We start from the raw sequence: 20,777 nt of genomic DNA, 5'->3' as shown, positions 1-20,777 counted from the left end.
TGGGCCCTCGGGATCCGAAGTATGAACATGTGCTACAGCATATCGCTGATATCTTGCTTTTTAATGGTTTTCGAAATCTCAAGTCCTATGTTTGAAAGTTCGATGGTTCACAAAAAGAGTTGATGCCTCCCGTGTATATCATGCTCGATCGTCTGGGATGTTTTATTGAGTCTCCTACAGATTTATCCACTTTACTCGCTATGCATAGTTTAGTACGGGTAGAGCAAGTAGATAGTAAACGTCTACTACATCCGATCTGGGTTATAGAAATCCCAGGACAACTATAAAGAATATACGGTATATTCTGAGGTATATTATATACCTCAAAACTTTTTCCAGAAAACGCGCTGAATTGAAAGAGAGAAAAATCGTATAGGTGACAAGTAGAGTACAGCCGGGTGAGATTATATGCGTGGATTGGTCCGCAACTGTCGGGTGAAACTCCACGATTGATGACAAATGATCGTTCCTTTTATATTAGTATATGCGCTTTCAACAACAGTTTCTCATGTGCTGAAACAGTTTACAAAAACAGAGCATGAAACTCACTGATTCAAATTGAAGGCTGCGTCGCGCCATGCCGACACTATCTCGCTATTGGAAGATAATCTAGCGAACTCTCGAAATCGCCGGCTCTGAACGGAAACACAAGAGTGCCGGATTGCAGTTACTGCTACGCGATATGCAAATGGTCGACCACATGTGAGGAATACAATCGGTGACAATATGAAAATTCTGAGGGAATTTTGCAAATTTCTCGACACTTCTACCCAAATCCGTATGTGAACTCCTATGATCAGCTTCGGAAACTCCTGAGCTCAGCTGAGGAAATCAAACATATATTCCTACTCCAACACTGCTGCTACACCCTATTGCAAAACCAAGCTCACCATCTTGCGACGTAGTTCTGGATTTACATTCTCCATTGCGTGGTCGTAGTAATCATATGATACCCGTTCAATCTGGGTACTCGTTATTTTAGGTAATCTCTCAGCAAGCTCCAGAAGTATCTAAGAAAACAGTCAATTCCCGAAGAGGTTATTATCAAGGGAAAGACGACGGACGATATTCACCTTTTCCATTGTGACTGCGTCACATGCGCCACTCGCGAGACCTGCGAGGATCTGCGGCGTGCTCAAGTCTGACACTTCCAATGCAGACAATGCGTTATCAAAGACCACTCCTGGAGAGAAAACAAATCACCAAGAAACGAAACTCCATCGAAACGGTTCTAGCGGAGTTGTATATTGCAACGCGGCCGATTTCGATCGCTATTTTTTCCATGACTACAAAGAGTTTGAAAACAGTGGAGGAATAAATGGGACGGTGACTGAGTGAATATACTCACGGAAATACGGTAGTCTCCATGCAAACACTAGGAAAACATTTTTCGCCAGGGAAAAAAATATCGAGCCGCGAAGTTCTCATATTGTCACCAACACATGTAGTTGGCCATGTGCATATTTTACCACACAAATATACACCAAAATTCATTTCCCCCACACACTGCGAGATCCAGCAGCCTGATAATATGAAACTCACGCAGAAGTTCTTTCGGATGGCGTTCTTTCATCGACATCACTTGTACCATACACTCAGCAGCCTCCCGTCCCACACTAGAGTGAACTGAAATAGTTAACTAATCATCTGAAGAGGTATTCCATCTGTCATGCTTCTACGTGCTTTCCGATACACTTCCGCTTGAGGTGAGTGCGAGCCGTCCAGCTTTAGAAAAGGCAGGCTCTTCACACAAAGGGAAGGGTTGCGTTCGCTATCAGCGATTATTGCTCTACAAACCATATCGCAATCCCAACCCAGGGCGTCGCTGGCCTTGAGCAGTTTGAGAAGCTCTTCTGAGGTATACCTATTGGAAAAACAAAGCGCAACTTCTGGAATAAAATAAAATTTGAAAACGCCTAGATAAATTTTCACCCTATCGAAGATAGACCCCGAATGACCAGGATGGGAAAATATGCACATGGTGAAAATTTCGAGGAAATTTTTATTAGTTTTTATTGGTGCAATTGTACAACAATTCCTCACTAGGATTCTATGGTGAGAAAACTCCCGAGCTCAGCCGAACAAAGCAAACATATATTGGAAATTCGGCCGTGCTATGGGAAACACTAGTGAAAAATATATTTCACGACTACTGCGTAACGCGAATACTGAGTATTACGCCACTTCACGTAAAACGCGTTTAACTCCAGTGTAACACTAATAAAACTAGAAGCCTGACCTACGCAGTTTCCATAGATACTTTAACGATCTCGTCGCGTAAGCGCTGCAAATGCTCATCAGGTATCCTCACACTTCGTAGTAGTCCACTATCATCTGAAAGTAAAAATTTTATAATGGAGTTTCAATACCCACACAGAGGGAGTTTCCTACCGGTATTAATATCGGCAGCTCGAACAGCCAGTCGCAAGAGCTCCTCGCTTGACAAGGCGCTGACCTTCACAGCATCGAAACAAACAGTTAGCAGTTGTGTCAACTAAAGCACATGTGTTGGTGACACTGTGAAAAAATTTCGCGAAAATTCTTGGAGTTTCCCGTTAGCCTCTGTGCATTTCTACCCGAATTCGCATATAAACTCCTATATTTAGTGAGAAAACTCCTGGCAAGCGAACATATATTCCAACACTGTAACATACAGTCAGACCCAAACAGTTCGAGAGGGCATTCTGCGAATTCGAGACTAGTACGAGCCGTACTAGTCTTAATTTAAGACTAGTAAGACCCTTAAATCCGCAGAATAAAAAAATTCGTAGAACACTACTTAGATTCGTACTGTACGACTACAGGACACCCCTAATAAAACGTCGTCAACTGATTCATATTATTATGAAGTTCGTATTACTCAAAGTTGACTTTCGAGCTCCCAAAATTTGGAAGTATAACTCCATATAAAGGTGTATACTACAATACGATACCGATACTGTGTAGTAGATATATACAGCGGAGTTTCACCCGCGATATGAAAAACTCTACTAGTGTTACACCACTACTGACTACTGCATACCACCGCGAATATCGGCTATATTTTTCACCGAGTATTACACCACTTCACGTAAAATGGGTGGAACTCCGTAGTAAACTGAATATAGAAATACCGAGCCTGGGGTTCGAACCGGAGACCTATGTCGCGTTACAGGGCTAAACATGACCGACAATCTAACTCATCAAGATTTAAAAGTGAAGTTTGCCAAACCCTTGGCGAGCTCTACCACTTCATCGAGAAAGCCTAGTACTAATACCAAGTATTGAGTACCAACATACTCTCACCTCAGCAGCATGCTCCCTCATTTTTTTCTGACTCATCCCTACGTAGGAATCATGCCCCAGAGAGCGGAAACCGCAAATAACGGTGATCAATGCACCGTTTGATAAGGAGGGCGCTGACAACAGCAGACTAGTGCTGGAGGAGGAATATATATTCGCTCTTCTCAGCTGATCTCAGGAGTTTCCAAAGCGAATTTCGAGAGTGTGTCGAAACCAATGAGGATTTTCCCAAAGATTTCCTCACAATTTCTATATTGTCACCAACACATGTAGTTGACCATTGCATATCTCCTCCCAACCACACTGCTTCAGACTGCCATTCGAAAATGAGTTTTTACCCTGGCCGTCCTCTCCTTGTCGGACGAAGGCTGATATTCGCTTAGTCAATATTCCCAGTGCACCTGCGTGCAGAAAAGGAAATAAATTCAAATTTCGACTTTCTTAATTTGAGAATTTTCGGAAAAAAGATGAAAAATTTTCGGGAAAAAATCGGAAATTTCTCCTGAAATTTGAGGAAACCGCTCCCTGAGTGCGCACAGTATATATGCCTATGAACACCTTCGTTTCTCGTGTAACACTCGCAAGTATAAAACCACTCGTTAAGATCAAGAACCATGCTGTTCCTAGCCCTCGACTACGTCATTCTACTACGTTACCACAAATTGCTCAAGTATTTTCCCAAAAAAGTAAAATGCCTTTCTATTTCGCGTATGGCGAACCTCATGTAGTGTGCAGTACAAGTCGGCTCGGTGGTATGCAAATGTGAACAATATAGTTTCACCCACGATGTGAAAAAACATATTTCGCTACTACTGCATACCGCGAATATCGCGTTTTTCACCGAGTTTTACGCGTAAAACGGGTGAAACTCCGATGTGTGTGTTTTTCCGCAGATACACTGTAAACATTGGTATGAGCACTGATGTCGTTATAGAAGTAACCATCTCAAATTTCAAGAGCAAGAACTTATCAACTATGTCATTCGCCGCGAAATGTGGGAAATATGCATGTGCTGTTGGTGACAACGAGGAAATTGCGAGGAAATGTGGGGGAAAATTTCTATCAGCCTCCTAAAATTTCTACCCAAATTTCTGTAATTAGTTACTGAAATCATAAGTTCAGCCTAATTAGCAAAACATATATCCCAACACTCTTTCTTACAATTCTGAATAAAAGAGTGGAGTTTCACGACCCGTTTTACGCGAAGTAGGGGCGTAAAACTCGGTGAAAAACGCGGTGATATGCAGTAGTCGTGAAATATGTTTTTCACTAGTGTTTTTCATATCACGGTCGTGAAACTCCAGTAATTTCCGAAAACAGATGTGGGATTCTTAATCTTACTGCTCGTCAATCCAGGGGGTCCAACTTGAAAACGACAAAGGGCTTTCAAAGTTTTCCCAAATGCCGCCTCAGCCGCATCGTCTTTCGAAAGATGAAGGCCGTCACTCTGACCTTCAGTGAGCATCGAGAGGAATCTATTAACCCACTCCTCGAACACCTGCATACAGCGTCATCAACATAAATTGGTGCTCTTCAACGAGGTGCGGTATGGTAGAAATAATCACACCTACCACATCGTCTCCCAGTTTTATAGAATCCAAACATCCCGGAATCGCCATCAGTTGAGCAGTATCTGATCGCGACTATCGAAAATTATTGCAATTCTATAGATTTCACTCGTTATATGAAAAACATATTCCACAACCCACTTCGCGAAAAACGCTTCTGCCCGGCGAAAGAGCTTCCATCTACGAAAGTGTTCACTCCATATGGAGTGTTACGCCACTTAACGTAAAACGGGTCGTGAAACTCCATTTCTTTTTCAAAAAACCCGAACTCACCTGCTTGTGGTACAATTACCTTGAGAAACAGATCGACGAGCTTATGCTGTGTCACCGAGTTTACAACTGTCAGTTTACCTGCTCAACAACAACTCTGGGAAAAAGTGCACGAACTAGGCCACTTCGAGACGTGTATAACGAGCGGAGACGGCAACACATTTACACGCGATCAGATCGCGTGCACCCTGCGAAGAATGCTTATCGTCGTCATCACCAACACGTACCCGCCGCGCGAAGTCCTTCTACCAAAAGGCCCATTTTTTGCAGCTCATTTCTTTGTCGCAATATCTGTCCCATGATTCGATCTCCCTAAACTCACAAGCTATACATCGTCACACATATTGTCGCACTCACCAGATGCCGCCTTCCCGGATGCACTTGCTTTATTCCTTTCAGTGCTCCTGCTACCCTCACCAGATTCCGTCCAGTGAGATTCTTATATCGTTCATTCTTGCGTAACGCTTCTGTTCTGAACACATTAGAGTTTCACGATGGTGATGAGAAAAACATATTTCACGACTACTGCATATCTCCGCGAATATCGCGTTTTCCACCGAGTATTACGCCACTTCACGTAAAACGGGTTGTGAAACTCCATTGAAAAGCGGTGTAATACTCCATGTGAAAATCGCGATATTCGCTGTATGAAGTGAATCGAAAACACTTGGCGAATTACAGCGGACACTGCCAGGTGACAGAACATGGTGCCCAGTACCGTGCGTGATCAGCACAGTACGAGTACCCGGATAACTTCTGTCCGGGTACTCCTACTGTACTGATCTATCCACCCAGCAGATCACCTTATACCTCCTAATAGTAATGGAGTTTCACAACCCGTTTTACGCGAAGTGAAATGTGTTTTTCACATCACAGGTGAAACTCCAATAATACAGCTACAGCCCTAATAGAGCAAGCTACCAATACATAGAAATCAAAATAGGACAGATTAACTGTTTCTCCGAGCCAGCACGAAATAAGGCTGTTTATACCACGTAAAACACATACCACGTGTTTTACGCGTTATTCACAGCTAACATGCGTTTTTCGCAAAGTGAAATGTAAAATATGTTTTTTCACTAGCATTTTTCATATCCCTTGTGAACGTTAACTCCCGAGTCCAGATCAAACTCTTCCATTTTTCCAACGATCGCATCCAACTGCGCACATTTTTCCACGCTGAACTCACATTGCTTTAGCAGCATCATTGCTCCTGAGTAGTCTCAACACCGACATACTCCAAATCAGCCGACCCAACTGAACGTTCGTCAAGCGGTCGAATCTCTCAGGGTCTTCGATGAAGTAATTCAAAATTCTGAAAACGAACATAATACAGAAACAACGAACGATTATCGTTGGGTAAATTACGTAACCTCATTTTTCAAGTGTCACCAGTATCAGTGGAGTTTCAAAACCCGTTTTACGTGAAGTGGCGAAAAACGCGGTGATATGCAGCAGTCGTAAAATATATTTTTCATATCACGGTCGTGAAACTCCAATAATACATGATATCACACATTGCCAGTATTGTGTTGTAGTGTGAACCATATCTTTATGCGAAGTAATATTTTCAACGCTTTAAATTTCCCAACGTTCGAATGTCAACTTTTGATGACAATGCCAATCGATTGAGAACATTCCTGAAACATTTCGCACTCTTTGAAATTGAATAACGCTGCCCGTAAGATATCGCTCAAAATGAAGCCATCGAGGAAATCAAAACTCTACTCTGGAGGAGTTACCTCACTGGCACTCCGCGTTTAACGAGCTCTTCACACTTCCGTTTGGGTATGTGATGAACAGCACACTCTGCGAAGGCCTATATAACAACGAAAATTCACGACCGTGATACGAAAAACACATTTCATATTTCAAAACGCATGATCTCTGGTGTAAATCGTCAAGTATTTGCGTTTTTCACATGGAGTAAGACACCACTTCACGAAAGCGGCGTGAAACTCCAATGATCATACTCCTTCGATTTGGAGTAGCACGAACAAATACAGAAAGTGAGTTAGACTAGAACCGACTGAGAAAGTTTGAGGAAAATCGGATTCTCTTTACCTACACAGTGTTGGAGTAGGAATACATGTAATCGCTTGCCTCAGCTGAGCTCAGGAGTTTCCTATGCAGTGTTGGAGTAGGAATATATGTAATCGCTTGCCTCAGCTGAGCTCAGGAGTTTCCTATGCAGTGTTGGAGTAGGAATGTATGCTCTCTTTCCTCAGCTGAGCTCAGGAGTTTCCTACACAGTGTTGGAGTAGGAATATATGTAATCGCTTTCCTCAGCTGCTGAGCTCGGGAGTTTCCTACACAGCGTTGGAGTAGGAATATATGTAATCGCTTGCCTCAGCTGAGCTCAGGAGTTTCCTATGCAGTGTTGGAGTAGGAATGTATGCTCTCTTTCCTCAGCTGAGCTCAGGAGTTTCCTATACAGTGTTGGAGTAGGAATATATGTAATCGCTTTCCTCAGCTGCTGAGCTCGGGAGTTTCCTACACAGCGTTGGAGTAGGAATATATGTAATCGATTTCCTCAGCTGAGCTCAGGAGTTTCCTATGCAGTGTTGGAGTAGGAATGTATGCTCTCTTCCCTCAGCTGAGCTCAGGAGTTTCCAATACAGTGTTGGAGTAGGAATATATGTAATCGCTTTCCTCAGCTGCTGAGCTCAGGAGTTTCCTATACAGTGTTGGAGTAGGAATATATGTAATCGCTTTCCTCAGCTGAGCTCAGGAGTTTCCTATACAGTGTTGGAGTAGGAATATATGTAATCGCTTTCCTCAGCTGCTGAGCTCAGGAGTCTCCTATACAGTGTTGGAGTAGGAATATATGTAGTCGCTTTCCTCAGTTGCTGAGCTCAGGAGTTTCCTATACAGTGTTGGAGTAGGAATATATGTAATCGCTTTCCTCAGTTGCTGAGCTCAGGAGTTTCCTATACAGTGTTGGAGTAGGAATACATGCTATTTTTCCTTAGCTGAGCTCATGAGCTCAAAAAGTTAATCATGGGAGTTTATATACAAATTCAGGTAGAAATATACAGGAACCAACACGACGAATTCCCCAGAATTGTCACCAACACATGCACTTGTCCATGTTCATATTTTTCCACAACATTGGAGTTTCGCCCGTTTTACGTGAAGTGGCGATATGCAGTAGTCGTGAAATGTGTTTAACATATCACGGTCGTTAAATTCCATTGCACTTACGTAAGTCAAATCGCACATGTCGAATACGCGACGACTGGGCGTCTGCTCATCCACCAGCATTCCAGTCGAATCCAGCAGATCGCCGGCTTCGGTCAGTGTTCGCTTCCACAACGAATAGTGTACTGCAAATAGGAGCAAGTCACTCTGGCTAGACTACAGAACGATAGAGCAATCTCACACAGACAAAGTCTTCTTATGATGCGCTTGCGACAAGCACTTCATAACACATGCAATGACCCGCGATCAGACTGAGCGTATTATCTACCATAGTCGTTGGTATAGACAATATGCAGTGTCGTGGTCTGAATTTTCAGTTATTTTTCTGACACCCTGGGCAAACCGGTCATTCTAGGTCCTCACTCTAGGAGTAACCATCGAGGAACACATGCCTCCCCTCCCCCTTTTTGGGATGTGTGTGAGCGCCAGTGTGGGAAAAATATGCGTTCACGGAAATTCTGAGGAAATTTTTTTCGGAATTTTTTTTAATTTTTATACACTTCTACCCGTCGAGCTCGTACGACTAAAAAAACTTTAGCAAAATTTTCCATAATTTTTTCCTCGGGATTTTTACATTGTCACAAACACACGTTGTGGAGCATGTGCGAATTTTCCCATACTAGTGAGAGCACCAGTATTATTCCGTAAATATATGAATTTTACTTTTCTCAGTTCACTTTGTTGCCTACCGTTATTCGCTCCTTTTTCCGATGTAGTATTATCCTTCTTCACACACTCCGGGCAATACTTTAACCATTCAATGGGTATTCGCTTATTAGTACTAAACAACAACACATGGTCGTAGTGGTCATTCTAAGAACCCCTACATGTCCTCTCGAGGAGCTGCGACTGTGGAATAGACTCGCAAGAAGGTCCGTCGTGTGGAGGGAAGCATCGTCAGGCTTCGTACAGTGATCCTATGCACTGGTGAGGACATTTTACAGGAACTACACCTTTTTAATCTCAAACTCAGCAATTGAATGAACAAATTTGACGAAAGAAATGTAGTTGACACGAAGTCCCGATGATATCGTGTACGTTTCCCTCATGGAGTTTCGAAACCCGTTTTACGTGAAGTGGTGTAAAACTCGGTGAAAAACGCGATATTCGCGGTGATATGCAGTAGTCGAGAAATGTGTTTTTCATATCACGATCGTGAAACTCCATTGTTGTTGTGGTTATTCCCGACGTCGTTGGAGTTTGCAAAGCTCCATTGTTCGTTAGTTCGCGCATCTTCTGTGGGTTCGCTGATTCCTCCAATAGTTCACCAACGACTACATCAGTTGAGCTCTCAAGGCACATATCATGTGGAATGTCGTCGCTCACGTATCTTGCATGAGAATTTCAAATTGCTACTAACCCACTGTGGGCTCCATTTGAAACCGACAGGCAAAATTTCCGGGGTGTTCAGAGAATTCCGCCGGAATCCATTCAAGACAGTCAAATTGCATGAAAATTGCAGTAAGCGCGCAGCTTTATTTGGGGCGATGTTCAATAGACCTCTCCGTGAGTTCCCAAGATCGAGTTTTACATGTGATGTCTAATTCTGGGTGGGCTCTTGAAGGTCTATTAAACACGCCGACTGATATACTTTCAACGGCTCCATGTGAAACCATCAGCGTGTTCAATTTCACCTGTCCTGAGAGTTTTTAGGGCGCTCCTAGAATCGAGTTTTACACGTGCAATGCAATCCTGGAAGCGAAAAGAGGTCTATGGAAGACACAGCATCAGCAGGTGTCAGTCGAACTACATGAAAGCTGCAATTTGAAAAGAGCTCCCTACTCACGTTGCTGCGACATTCTATTGTTGCCTCATGGAGTTGCTTCGCTCATAGTTGCCTGAAATGGCAGTGTTGGAATATATGTTCGCTTTCCTCAGCTGAGTGTAGGAGTTCCCTCACTAATTATAGGAGTTTGTATACGAAATCGGGTAGAAATTTACAGAAACCAACCATAATTTCCACATAATTTTCGTATTGCCACCATATTATGTGATTGCCTATGTGCATATTTTCCCACACTGGGGAGTGGGAAAATACGACCTATCTGAGCGCTGTGCCCTCATCAAAGGGCCAACACGAACGCGTACGCGGCGAACATGAAGAAATGCGCTCCTCTCACCTAGTTGGGATTAAAATACGAGGAGTGTAAGCAGTAACACAATCCCCACAATCGAGGGGTTGTAGTTTTAAATCATATAGCTTTTTGTGGTATATAATAGTATTCTTGTAATCTGACCTCATCCCTTCTCTCGGGCATGTCGATGATCAAGCTCCTGATAGGACCTAGGGAATGATCGCTTGTATTCTGAGCTGTGGGAACGGTCCTCGCCGGGGTCAATCAGTGATAGGTTGTAGCACCTTTCCAACGCCCGAAAACACCCCGTAATACGCTTTCTTTATAAGGCACGTCGATGGCTCGGGAGGAATTATTTCATCGACTTCATGTTGTTACTAAGCTTGCGGAGAGGCCCTTTTGCCAGTGGACCTTCTTCCATTTCACGGCTTCGATGATGGCATGGGCGATTCAAAAAAGGTGTATTTGGATGAGTTATCTAGCTATGCTCCTCTCACAGATAAAAATCTCACGAAAGAGAGCATCAAGTTGATGCCATCAACATACGTCAACCCTGCATTCTTGACAACAACTTTATATAGACTACTGCGGTTCTATCGGACACGACGCGGAAGTCCTTAGTAGTTATCTCCATCGCATATCAATGAGCAGAGAGACGACGATATTCCCCTGCCGAACGAGCCCAACGGAACCTGATGTTCTGGTGGCGTGCTCACAATCGTCTCGTGGTGATGCACGGAGAGCAATTCCTAGTAGGTTTGGTTGGATTATCGTCATTGACACTTGCACAGAGAGTCGCCATCGCTGAGGATCTATCATCAGGGCGGTCTGGAGAAACGTCCAGTACGAATAGAGATGGAGCAAATTTGGTCAAGGAAGCATGCAGGAAACTGGGAAAGAGCTTAGAAGGTTAGTGAACCAGAATTCTCGATGGATAGAGAGAATACGAATCGCATTATACGTTGGGAAAACATAGCTTTCGAGCTATACTTCAACTCACCAGATGTACGACTATGCGACTGAATGACCAGTTTTATATGTAGAGCTTCTCGATAGAACGCCGGGCAGCCGCCGAGACGCGGGTCCTTGGTGACCCCAATGTCTTGCTGTTACGCGCAAACTCAACGGTGATCAATGAGGTGTGGATAAGTAGGTTAACAGAGGACAAGACAAGAAACGACACTTGGGTTGGCTATAGAGAATCGAATGTACTGGAGATAGAGATTGTACAAATCTTTATTTCGGAAGGCCGCCTTAAAGAGGGCCTCTTCGAGCTCTCAAGCACGAAGCGACTGGATCTTTGCTAATTCGATTCCGAAAGGCTGCCGTGATAACCTAAATTAGATCTTCACTCTTCTTCAGCGTACGTCCTTAGCGTTTAGAAATATCTGTCTTTACGGCGGTAGGGAGGGCGAAACCTCTTTTCTACTCCTCTCGTACAGCTGAGGAGTCGGGTTTCCATTCAAGCAGCTCCTCGGGGTTGTATCACGAGTATCACTTAAACATGATACTTGACGTATCGGAGTATGATGCACCTAGAACCCTAGAGATAGTGCAAACAGAGCAGAGACAAGCAAGACGAAGAAGAAAAACGCGTGCTCTACTCTTGGGCTCCGTTCCCTCATCCATCTGCTATCTAGGAGCTAGTACTGGAGGAGGGAACTCGAATACCGCGTGCAGAACTACCCTATTTATGGAATCTCTGGGGCCGGTATGCCACGCATTCTGTGGGTCTCCAAGTTCCACGACATGATTTGGTTCTTCTATGGGGCCGATATGCCACGCATTCTGCGGGTTTCGAAACTCCACAACATGATCCGATTCTTTTATGGGGTGGGTATGCCACGCATTCTGTGGGTTTCAAAGTTCCACAACATGATTCGAGTCTCTTATGGGGCGGGTATGCCACGCATTCTGTGGGTTTCAAAACTCCACAACATGATTCGATTCTTTTATGGGGCCGATATGCCACGCATTCTGTGGGTTTGAGAACTCCATAACATGATTCGATTCTTTTATGGGGCCGATATGCCACGCATTCTGTGGGTTTCAGAACTCTACAACATGATCCGATTCTTTTATGGGGCCGATATGCCACGCATTCTGTGGGTTTCAGAACTCTACAACATGATTCGATTCTTTTATGGGGCCGATATGCCACGCATTCTGTGGGTTTCAGAACTCCACAACATGATCCGATTCTCCTATGGGGCCGATATGCCACACGTTCTATCTTCCCCTATCCACAGTGTGCTGTGATCTTAGTAGCGATAGCATCACTACTCGGGCCACTTGGGCTTATGCCTCCACTCTTCGATACTGTCTCGTTTGTTAGAGGAGACGAAATGGCAACGATATTTCAAAGAACAATGGCTTGATGGTCGCGGGACATTAGCGAACCTGTCGGAAAAGGAATGGGAGAAACTGGACATCCCAATCGGCCTTCGCGCCGAGTTGCGCAAGTGCAAATGTTTGAGCCTCATAGCCTCAGACAAGGGTTTTCAGGCTGGTGTCGGAACCTAATAAACCTGTTCGGATCGGGAAGCAATCACACGCCTCATCAGGTGAGCGATGTAACCACTACAATCCGCAATTGCACCTTAGACCAGTGTTGCTAGCGCCACACAAATGTGGATTCAGGTTCGAAGGAATCTTTTGCGAACGGCAGGCTTGGCGGGTAACTCGGCATTGGTTGCCCAGACTCGAGAGGTATCTCACATTGAGTCTAGGCAATCAGGTTCAGGAACTTCGAGTCGCCGGGTTGGGGAGGTGTTGATTTCTCTAATAAACTCACCGAGATGCACAACAAGAAGGAAATGAATGTCAGCATGTCAGCTCCAATGCATTTCCCCGTATCTGTGGGGTATCTGTGATTGGACTGGGGGCGTAGCTCCGTCGTGATCCTGCGACTCCCCTATTTAGACGTTGTGATGGTCCGTTTAGCGACCGCCACTTTCTCAAGGCCTTCAATATATATGGTGTATACTACACTGCGACCTGATCTATTCACGTCAATAGTCATTCAGGCAATTCTAGAGGAGTTCCGCAACAAGCTGAAATCGCGGAAGCCAGGAGATATCTATAGCCTAGGCAGATTGTTCCGCAGACTCGACGACGACGGAGACCGGAAAGTGAGGACGAGTCTGTAGCCAGCTGCTTCAACAAACGAAATGCAATCGAATTTGGTCGTTCATTTGAAATGGATCACTTCGCGAAAGTCCGCAACTGGAGTGACCTCAGACTCTCGAGTTGAGAGTCACGAGTTCGGCATCTCCGAATAACTTCACAAAAGTACTCCGACCCTTCTGCTTGATCCGTCAGTTGAATAACCACGAGTTTGAGAAGCTCCTTCGAGAAATCGGCATTCGCAATCAGCAGGTGTGCGCGCTACTTTTCCAGCGCTTTGACACTGACTCATCCGGCACAATTGACTATGATGAATTCATCAGGGCCATTCGTGGTGAGTTCGTTCGAATCATGTATACCGGGACTTTATGAGTCATAAATTATGACTGCCTCCTCGAGAATGCTTTATATACCGCATTTGTGATGGAAGTGTCCAATCGGACGTTTATAGTCTCTGTTCAGATGGGATTACTGGGTGTTTTCGTTTTTACAAAACAGATGAACGATGAAAATCCACACCGGAGAAATTGCTAGTTTAACTAGCTCGTATCGATCAGCGACGATATCTATATCAGTACTGATCAGGCAAGATGAGCAACCGTCGGAGAGAGGCAGCCGCGGCTGTTTTCGACCATCTCGATTCTAATGGAGATGGATTGCTGACTTCAGAGGATGTCAATTGTGTCAACCCATCGAATCATCCCGATGTAAACATGCGAGAACATTTTCTCGGGACTATGTTGAAAAGGCTCATTGGTCATCATTTACAGGTTAAAGCTGGCATCAGGCGTCCAGAGCATATCTTCGCCGAAGTTATGCAAGTTTTTGACGCTAATGACGATGGAAGAGTGTCCCTTGAAGAATGGCTTGAGTGAGTTGGTTTGATGATTATCGACTTATTAGCTGCCGCTTCTGAAGTCCAAATTTTTACATAGGCAAAGCATTGTTGATGCAGCATGAAAGCCTGGTTCCACTGAAAGATAGCTGAAAGTCTGACGAAAGCATCGTTACGCTTCCCTCTGCAGCGGAGAACTACCGGCTGAACATGTGACAGATATTATTCGTTGAACCGTTTAACTTCACCGTACTCTTCTGTTTTCACTTACATACTCGGGAGATGGGGAGAGTAGCGTACAGCTCGGGTTTAGTCCAAAATGAAATGCTCCGTTTTTCGGAATGGAAGCGAGTCGCTTCAAGCGACCTACCTAAGATGTCTAATCATTGAACAACAGTTTCTCGCGAGTAATTTACTTAGGCTACTGTGTCAGGTATTATGAGGCTGTTAGCGCTTCTATTGATGACGATGAGATTTTCATTCATATGTTGAAGAACGTCTGGAAGATGCCCGGGTCGGATGGAGACATGGCCGACAAATATCGTGCACGCATGCTTATGGAGTATCCCACTGGCTTGTGGTGACTCACCGCGAGTAGCCGCCTCCCATTGGTCAGCTCAACGTTTTCGGGTGGATGACTATTATGTTGGTGCTTCTTTTCATAGAATGACATGTTTTGCATGATCGGTCTCGAGTTGTTCTTTGGGCATAGTTGTGAGTATTAGCAGAGTCAATACAGTAGCCCACCTGACGCACATCGGTTCAATCAAACACGGGACATGCATCAATGCATCGCGCACGTGACTTCATCAGTGTGACTGATCACACGAGACGGGTAGATAGATAACCCTTACATCGAAATTCGAGGTCGCCATCCACTTGGTAACCCTTCACATCGAATTCAAGGATCGACCATGAAAGGACACTCTACCATGTGGGAGGGATGTGCACAAGGCACGATGGAGAGAAGAACTTGTATGCTCTAGTGAGTAGTAGCGATGGTGATTACTCAGCGAACGATTCAATTTGTGTTGAGGCCGTATAACAAAGTTACAATCTTGTGTCTTTCCTTGTGCTACGGGAAGCAACTCCGTGATGCGGAGAACAAATGTAGCATCAGTCGTATCATATTCGGTATTGGTTTCACGTAGACTAGGAATTAAAGAATGGAGACCGAGTCGTACTACTGAACGAGAGAGTCAACGCATCAGATAGCATTCTAACATCCCTGATATGCTTCTCTGAGTGAGACCTAGTCTATTTCCGAGTATGATGCCCCTTGGGTCGAGCATCTCACTATGTTCTCCTGCCTGCATCGCGGTACCAAAACGGTATAACTTATACCCTATAAGAACCCACTCCCAGCGAGAATTGAACCCGGGACGCTCAACTTGTAGAGGTTATCACTAACCACTAGAGATAATGCGCTATATCTTAGACATTTGAATGTTTTAGGCCACACCGGTGAGATTTGATGACAGTCATTGAAGCGTCCCAATTAACAAAATCTAACAGTTTCATCCCGCCCGTGAGTGCTTCAATTGCGCCCTCGATGCCGTTTGGAGCATGATAGGCTCTCGCCGCTCACATTTGTACATGCTGAGGCGAACTCCTTCAAGAAGATAATCTGAGTTTGTAAGAGTATTCTAAAGGAAGTCTTTGTGTAGGTTTTCCAGTTTTCCATCGGCCTCTCGCCTTCGACCATGTCCGAGTGGTCTCCTCGCGCTGATGAGACCGGTTCAAGCGTTGACAGCGATAACGATTATGAAACCTTCGTGGATTCTCTGCGACAGCAGTCCATCGGCGAGAACGAGAGGGTCACTGTTCCTTACGATGGTTCCTCGAGAAAGCTTGTGTATGGATTAGGCCTGAAATTGCAATCATTCTTCGTCTAGGTACTGCGATTTCACCGCATCAGGCCGTAGTGTGTCTGCCATCGAGGAGTTCATTACCGCCACTGTGTGCCCCACGTGAGTGTCCACTTCTTCTGAGCAAAGTGGATTATTAGCTTCCCGTAGATACGCCAACACTCACTCGCTGGCCTCCGCAACTGCACGTCAAACGATGCACTACCGCGAAGAGGCCCGAGACAAAGTTCGCGAATATTTCAACTGCACTACGGATGACTCTGGTGAGCTATCGCACGAGTTAATAAGTTGTGATGCGCCGTTGCTCAGTTATTTTCTGCGGCGCTGGGGCTACAGGGGCCATCACTAAGTTTGTCGATATCATGTGCCGTAGTCGGGTCTTCGCTACTCCGACATCACGAAAGGGACGCCGTCGTGCGGTAAGTGTTGGAGGAATATAAGTTCACTTCCCTCAGCTTCGCTCACGAGTTTTCTCACTGAGTTAAGAAGTTAACACTAACAAACTCGAGTAGAAATGTACATTAACCAATGAGAATTTCCGAAAATTTCCTCGGAATTTCTATGTTGTCATCGACACATGTAGTTGGCCGTGTGCATACTCTTTTCACACTGTGCGGTGAAGTCGTCGCATTTACTCGCACCAGACTGGCTTACCATTCTGTAGGTTCTGATAATCGATCCTGTTGCCCACCATAGTTCAGTCCTGCCATTCCGGGAATTGGCTTTGAGATATCCGCTTGCCCACATTACTCGTTCGAGAGCTGGTGAGCTCGACGATCCATCGTTCTAGCACTGTTGTATTTCTCAGTACCGGGATCTTTCGTCAAGCGGTTCAGCGGGGACAAGTCTGCAGAAGTTGAAGTCGAGCTAGTTGTGCGAAATTCTACTTTCATTCAGCACTACTTTCATCGCTTCAGACTCTCCCTCTGGATTCAATTAAAGGAACTGCCTCGATAAACGGTTTGGAAGAAGTCTTGAAGAAAGTCAGCTGCTGGTGAGAGTCTTCCGTGCTGATGATTATTGTCAGGTTGCGGCCTTTAATCGTCATCATCATGATTTCGCTGTCCCCGTGGTCATCTTGTCCGCATGTAGCAACGTCACGGGTGCACGACTCGATGTATTTTACATCCTATCCTGGCGTGTTATACTGCCTTGGTTCAGATCCCAACTGTGTCAACTTTGATTCATCAATACGACGGAATAGCAGCATGGGACTTGGCGGCTATCGCTGCCCACAACAAGGTGCCGATCTTCTCAAGGTGACCAGACCCATCAGATGCTGCTTAGGTTGATATGAATTCTCCTTCTCACCCTAACGGTTACATGGACTTCGCTTTTGTATCCCCTCATAAGCTTCTCGGTGGCCCCGGCAGTAGCGGTCTTCTGCTGTGCAAGAAGAAGCATCAGACCAATGCCGTGCCCGCAGTATGTGGTGGAGGAGTTGTTCTTTACGTTAGTCGGCGCGGCCATCACTATCTTGGCAATTTGGAGGAACGAGAGGAAGCCGGTGAGCTGCAACTTGTATCTCTCTCCCGCTACGTTGAACCGCTTTAGGCACTCCGGACATCCTCGGGTGTATTAGAACCGGTGCCATTTACCACTTGCACAGAATGGTTGGAATAGAAAGAATCGCTTCTTCCGAGCAGAGAATGGCCGACCATCTCGCCCATAGGATCAGAGCCCACAGCAAGGTTCATATTGTCGGTCCCAAGGTGAGTTGAAATGTTCATCGTTGTCGTCATAGTTCTTCAAGGATCGATCTCACTGTGCTGGCATCATTTCCTTCAACGTTCTATATAACGAGACGGATACTGCGGCGAAGCATGGATTGTACGGAGCTGAGCTTCTACGGTGCTGTGACGTTACTTCAGGTATCTGCATTACAATTTCGTTGGAGCTGTGTTGAACGATGTGTTCGGAATTCAAGCACGAGGAGGGTGCGCCTGCGCAGGTCCTTATGGCGAGGCTCTCCTCGGCCTCAACTGCGGCAGTGCTGAAAGGTTCGAGGAAGCTCTTGGTATGTTGCTCGTCATGCGTCGGTTTAAGGCGCTCTTTCTCAGATGATACGCGCTATGAGATCTTCAAGCCTGGCTTTGTCCGAGTGGGGGTACACTTCACGATGACTCAAGAAGAAGTTGATTTCGTTGCTGATGCGATACTGTGGATAGCCGATAATGGCTGGAAGCTACTCCCTTCTTACACCTACAAGATCATGTCGGGCGAGTGGTATCATATTAAGAGAGACTCGCATCAGATGGTGAAGTAGGGTCTTCGACACAAGTCATCAATCACATATGTCTGTTCAGGAAACTATCTGACGCGCTGAGCCCAGCCGCTTTCTTGATCAAGCCTGATGACAGCTCTCTCGGCAACGGGTCGACCAGACATAGCACGGGTTCTTCGCGTCGTCTGAGCACGTCGACTACTGGAAGGCACAGTGAAGACTACGGCGATGAGGGTTTGCACGCTGCCATTCGTAAAGCCGATGAGCTGTGTGCTGTTGTGGTGGACGAAGTGAACTTGTTTATGCTGCCGGCGCGTTTTGTATGGTCTCCCTGTTAGGCTCGCAGAATCAAGCTAGAGCTGCCACTGCTCGATCCGGAAGTCGCCGACCTTCTGTGGTTCGCGCATCCTATTGATACCAAGTGGTCAATAGTCCAATCGTTAACCACTGGTCATACACTTGTTCCGCAAGTTTGTGTTGACCCGCAGTGCTCCGAGATTTTCGAAGTTGCTAGTATTCGCGGGAAGAAGCGTCTCAGGTGGTTTATTTGTATCTGTTGGTCATTGTATTATTCGTTCAGGCCTGAGGAGAGTATATTCAATATTCGATGTTGGAGTGACGGAGTGGAGCCACCAGAGGGTGCAAGAGAGGTGACAAGGAGTGCTACGCCAGTGTTATAGAAAGCAGCGTTTTGTTTAGGCTGCTCGTAATCGTCAATCAATGGCGAAGATGATGTTGAAGATGATGTGGCTCAAAGTTACTTGCCGCGAGAAGCCTCTAGCTCCTCTCGAGAGACGCCCGATTATGTTTGCAAGATAGTGCAAGTCAGTCCGTGCGAATCCTGTTGTATCACCACCCATCTACATCGTTCGTCTTATCTGTTACTAACCTCAAGTGATTACTATATTATCACTAGTCTTATTAACTGTGGTTACTTTGATCGAATAATCTTCGATCGTCTCGAACTACTGTCTATGTCGGGCTGACTTGTACGATTTTGCTTGTCGCTGTAATCAGAAGGAATAGTCGTTATGACTTTGTGTCTCACCGTGTTCTCATACGAACATGGAAAAGTTACGTCTCTGTTCTTGACAATCTTCAGTATATAAATATACATAATTAGTAAGTGCGTGAGTGATATCTGATTTGCTTGCGACGAATCAACTACTCGTCACATGTGTTGATTTGGTATTATTTATTACCCTGCTAGTTTGATATGATGAAATTTGATGAATCTTACTACTGAAAAGAGCTGCTAAATATGATTGAGAGCTCGTTGACATGATTTAGAACCATGAACTCTGCTATTTATTTGACATTTCCTATTATAGTGTGATATCCACCATATGCAATTTCCATTCTTGAGCAGAGTGTCTCAAGTATCTACATCTCTTCCATTTTTATAGATAGGATGTGCAAGAAGAGTTGAGTTGCTGAGCAATCCTAGTTGGGAATTAGTTGCCCCGAAAAATTCGTCGTCAATTACGCTGTTAACTCTACTCTCAAGGACGTTGGTGAGTAAAGAGTTAAAGGAAAAATTCACTAGCTAGAGATTGAAGCGAGGAAATTGTACAGAGATTTTTCCGCGAAGAACTTCTGCAAATTGCGGAGTGATCGCTCGGAACTTCGGTCCTGCGAATGTCACCAACGCACAATCTCTGCTACGGTACACGGCTACGCTCTCTGTACGACAATGGTCTCCACTCATGCAGCGTGGGAAGTTCCCGGCTTCCCCATCACCAACGGAAATGGCTATGCCACGATACAATTTGTATCATACAACTCTAGCATGAAACACTATCAACAGAAAGCAACTAGCGCACGAGACGAAATATCGTCTCATACCACACGATTAACTGAAAACTTTATTTGCGTGGAATCTTACCTACCAGAAGAGCTAGCGACCGAGTGTCAGCAAACTCTTAGTAGAGGGGAATTCTTAGAATCGAAGACAGATGACCAAAATCGAGGGAAAATTTTTCGCTCACTCGCGCTGGCCAAAATCCAAGAGCTCGGGCCGAAATCCAAGGCACGCCCTGCGCTATTTCTGGAGACAGCGACTTGGATTTAGTCCTTTACCTCGAATTCTGGTCAGGTGCCCTGGATTCTGTCTACACCTTTTGAACACCTTGTTCGTTTGTGGAACCATCAATTTCGTCGGAACGCGCGAAGTTGAAGGTACGGACCCGAATTGGAAAGATCATATTCGCAATTAGAACCTCCAAATTCGTCTGAAGTCGGTAGGAAGTTCAAGTTCGTTTGAATAGAATTTTCAATTTCGACTTTCACTCCCGAGTCGGAGGGGCTACCTCCACAACTGGGACAGTA

At 45.1% G+C, this 20,777-nt stretch overlaps 4 protein-coding genes across 4 annotated transcripts; 3 read left to right on the top strand and 1 right to left on the bottom strand.

Moving 5' to 3' along the window:
- Positions 1-529: 529 nt before the first annotated feature.
- Pmar_PMAR022346 (hypothetical protein) lies at positions 530-9,277 on the bottom strand. The gene is made up of 19 exons (XM_002785554.1): positions 9,149-9,277; positions 9,011-9,102; positions 8,325-8,446; positions 6,863-6,939; positions 6,310-6,435; positions 5,478-5,592; positions 5,348-5,432; positions 5,124-5,201; positions 4,854-4,915; positions 4,624-4,780; positions 3,621-3,683; positions 3,286-3,398; positions 2,392-2,494; positions 2,244-2,334; positions 1,680-1,864; positions 1,543-1,626; positions 1,074-1,183; positions 891-1,010; positions 530-635 (listed from the first exon to the last, which is right to left on the bottom strand). The coding sequence occupies exons 1-19, from the start codon at positions 9,256-9,258 to the stop codon at positions 546-548; spliced, it is 1,983 nt and encodes a 660-aa protein (XP_002785600.1). The 5' UTR covers positions 9,259-9,277; the 3' UTR covers positions 530-545.
- A 4,145-nt stretch (positions 9,278-13,422) lies between these two features.
- On the top strand, positions 13,423-13,856 carry Pmar_PMAR022345 (Calcyphosin, putative; the record flags this gene model as incomplete). Its single annotated transcript, XM_002785553.1, has 2 exons — positions 13,423-13,527; positions 13,718-13,856. Coding segments are annotated over 2 exons (244 nt in total), but the record flags the coding sequence as incomplete, so codon positions are not given.
- Positions 13,857-14,112: 256 nt separating this feature from the next.
- Pmar_PMAR022344 (Calcyphosin, putative) lies at positions 14,113-14,941 on the top strand (the record flags this gene model as incomplete). The annotated part of the gene is made up of 3 exons (XM_002785552.1): positions 14,113-14,229; positions 14,293-14,393; positions 14,791-14,941. The coding sequence occupies 3 exons, from the start codon at positions 14,113-14,115 to the stop codon at positions 14,939-14,941; spliced, it is 369 nt and encodes a 122-aa protein (XP_002785598.1).
- A 1,119-nt stretch (positions 14,942-16,060) lies between these two features.
- Positions 16,061-19,268, top strand: Pmar_PMAR022343 (conserved hypothetical protein; the record flags this gene model as incomplete). Its single annotated transcript, XM_002785551.1, has 18 exons — positions 16,061-16,212; positions 16,253-16,327; positions 16,376-16,488; positions 16,535-16,644; positions 16,890-16,989; positions 17,034-17,098; positions 17,143-17,208; positions 17,253-17,342; positions 17,387-17,467; positions 17,513-17,732; positions 17,780-17,937; positions 17,970-18,055; positions 18,097-18,242; positions 18,286-18,487; positions 18,532-18,739; positions 18,788-18,987; positions 19,030-19,099; positions 19,149-19,268. The coding sequence occupies 18 exons, from the start codon at positions 16,061-16,063 to the stop codon at positions 19,266-19,268; spliced, it is 2,262 nt and encodes a 753-aa protein (XP_002785597.1).
- Positions 19,269-20,777: the final 1,509 nt, after the last annotated feature.

This window comes from Perkinsus marinus (genome assembly GCF_000006405.1).
Source record: "Perkinsus marinus ATCC 50983 genomic scaffold scf_1104296932410, whole genome shotgun sequence".
Taxonomy (NCBI): domain Eukaryota; phylum Perkinsozoa; order Perkinsida; family Perkinsidae; genus Perkinsus; species Perkinsus marinus.
The sequence above is the reverse complement of the archived record's forward strand: the minus strand, read 5'-3'. Positions and strand labels throughout refer to the sequence as shown.

Excerpts from the sequence above, each read along its gene's own strand:
- Pmar_PMAR022346 (XM_002785554.1), bottom strand. The coding sequence starts at position 9,258 with ATGTCCTCACCAGTGCATAGGATCACTGTACGAAGCCTGACGATGCTT. Across the intron at positions 9,103-9,148 it reads GCAGCTCCTCGAGAGGACAT|TACTAATAAGCGAATACCCA; the intron begins GTAGGGGTTCTT and ends GTTGTTGTTTAG. Across the intron at positions 1,627-1,679 it reads GGAAGTGTATCGGAAAGCAC|TTCACTCTAGTGTGGGACGG; the intron begins GTAGAAGCATGA and ends TAACTATTTCAG.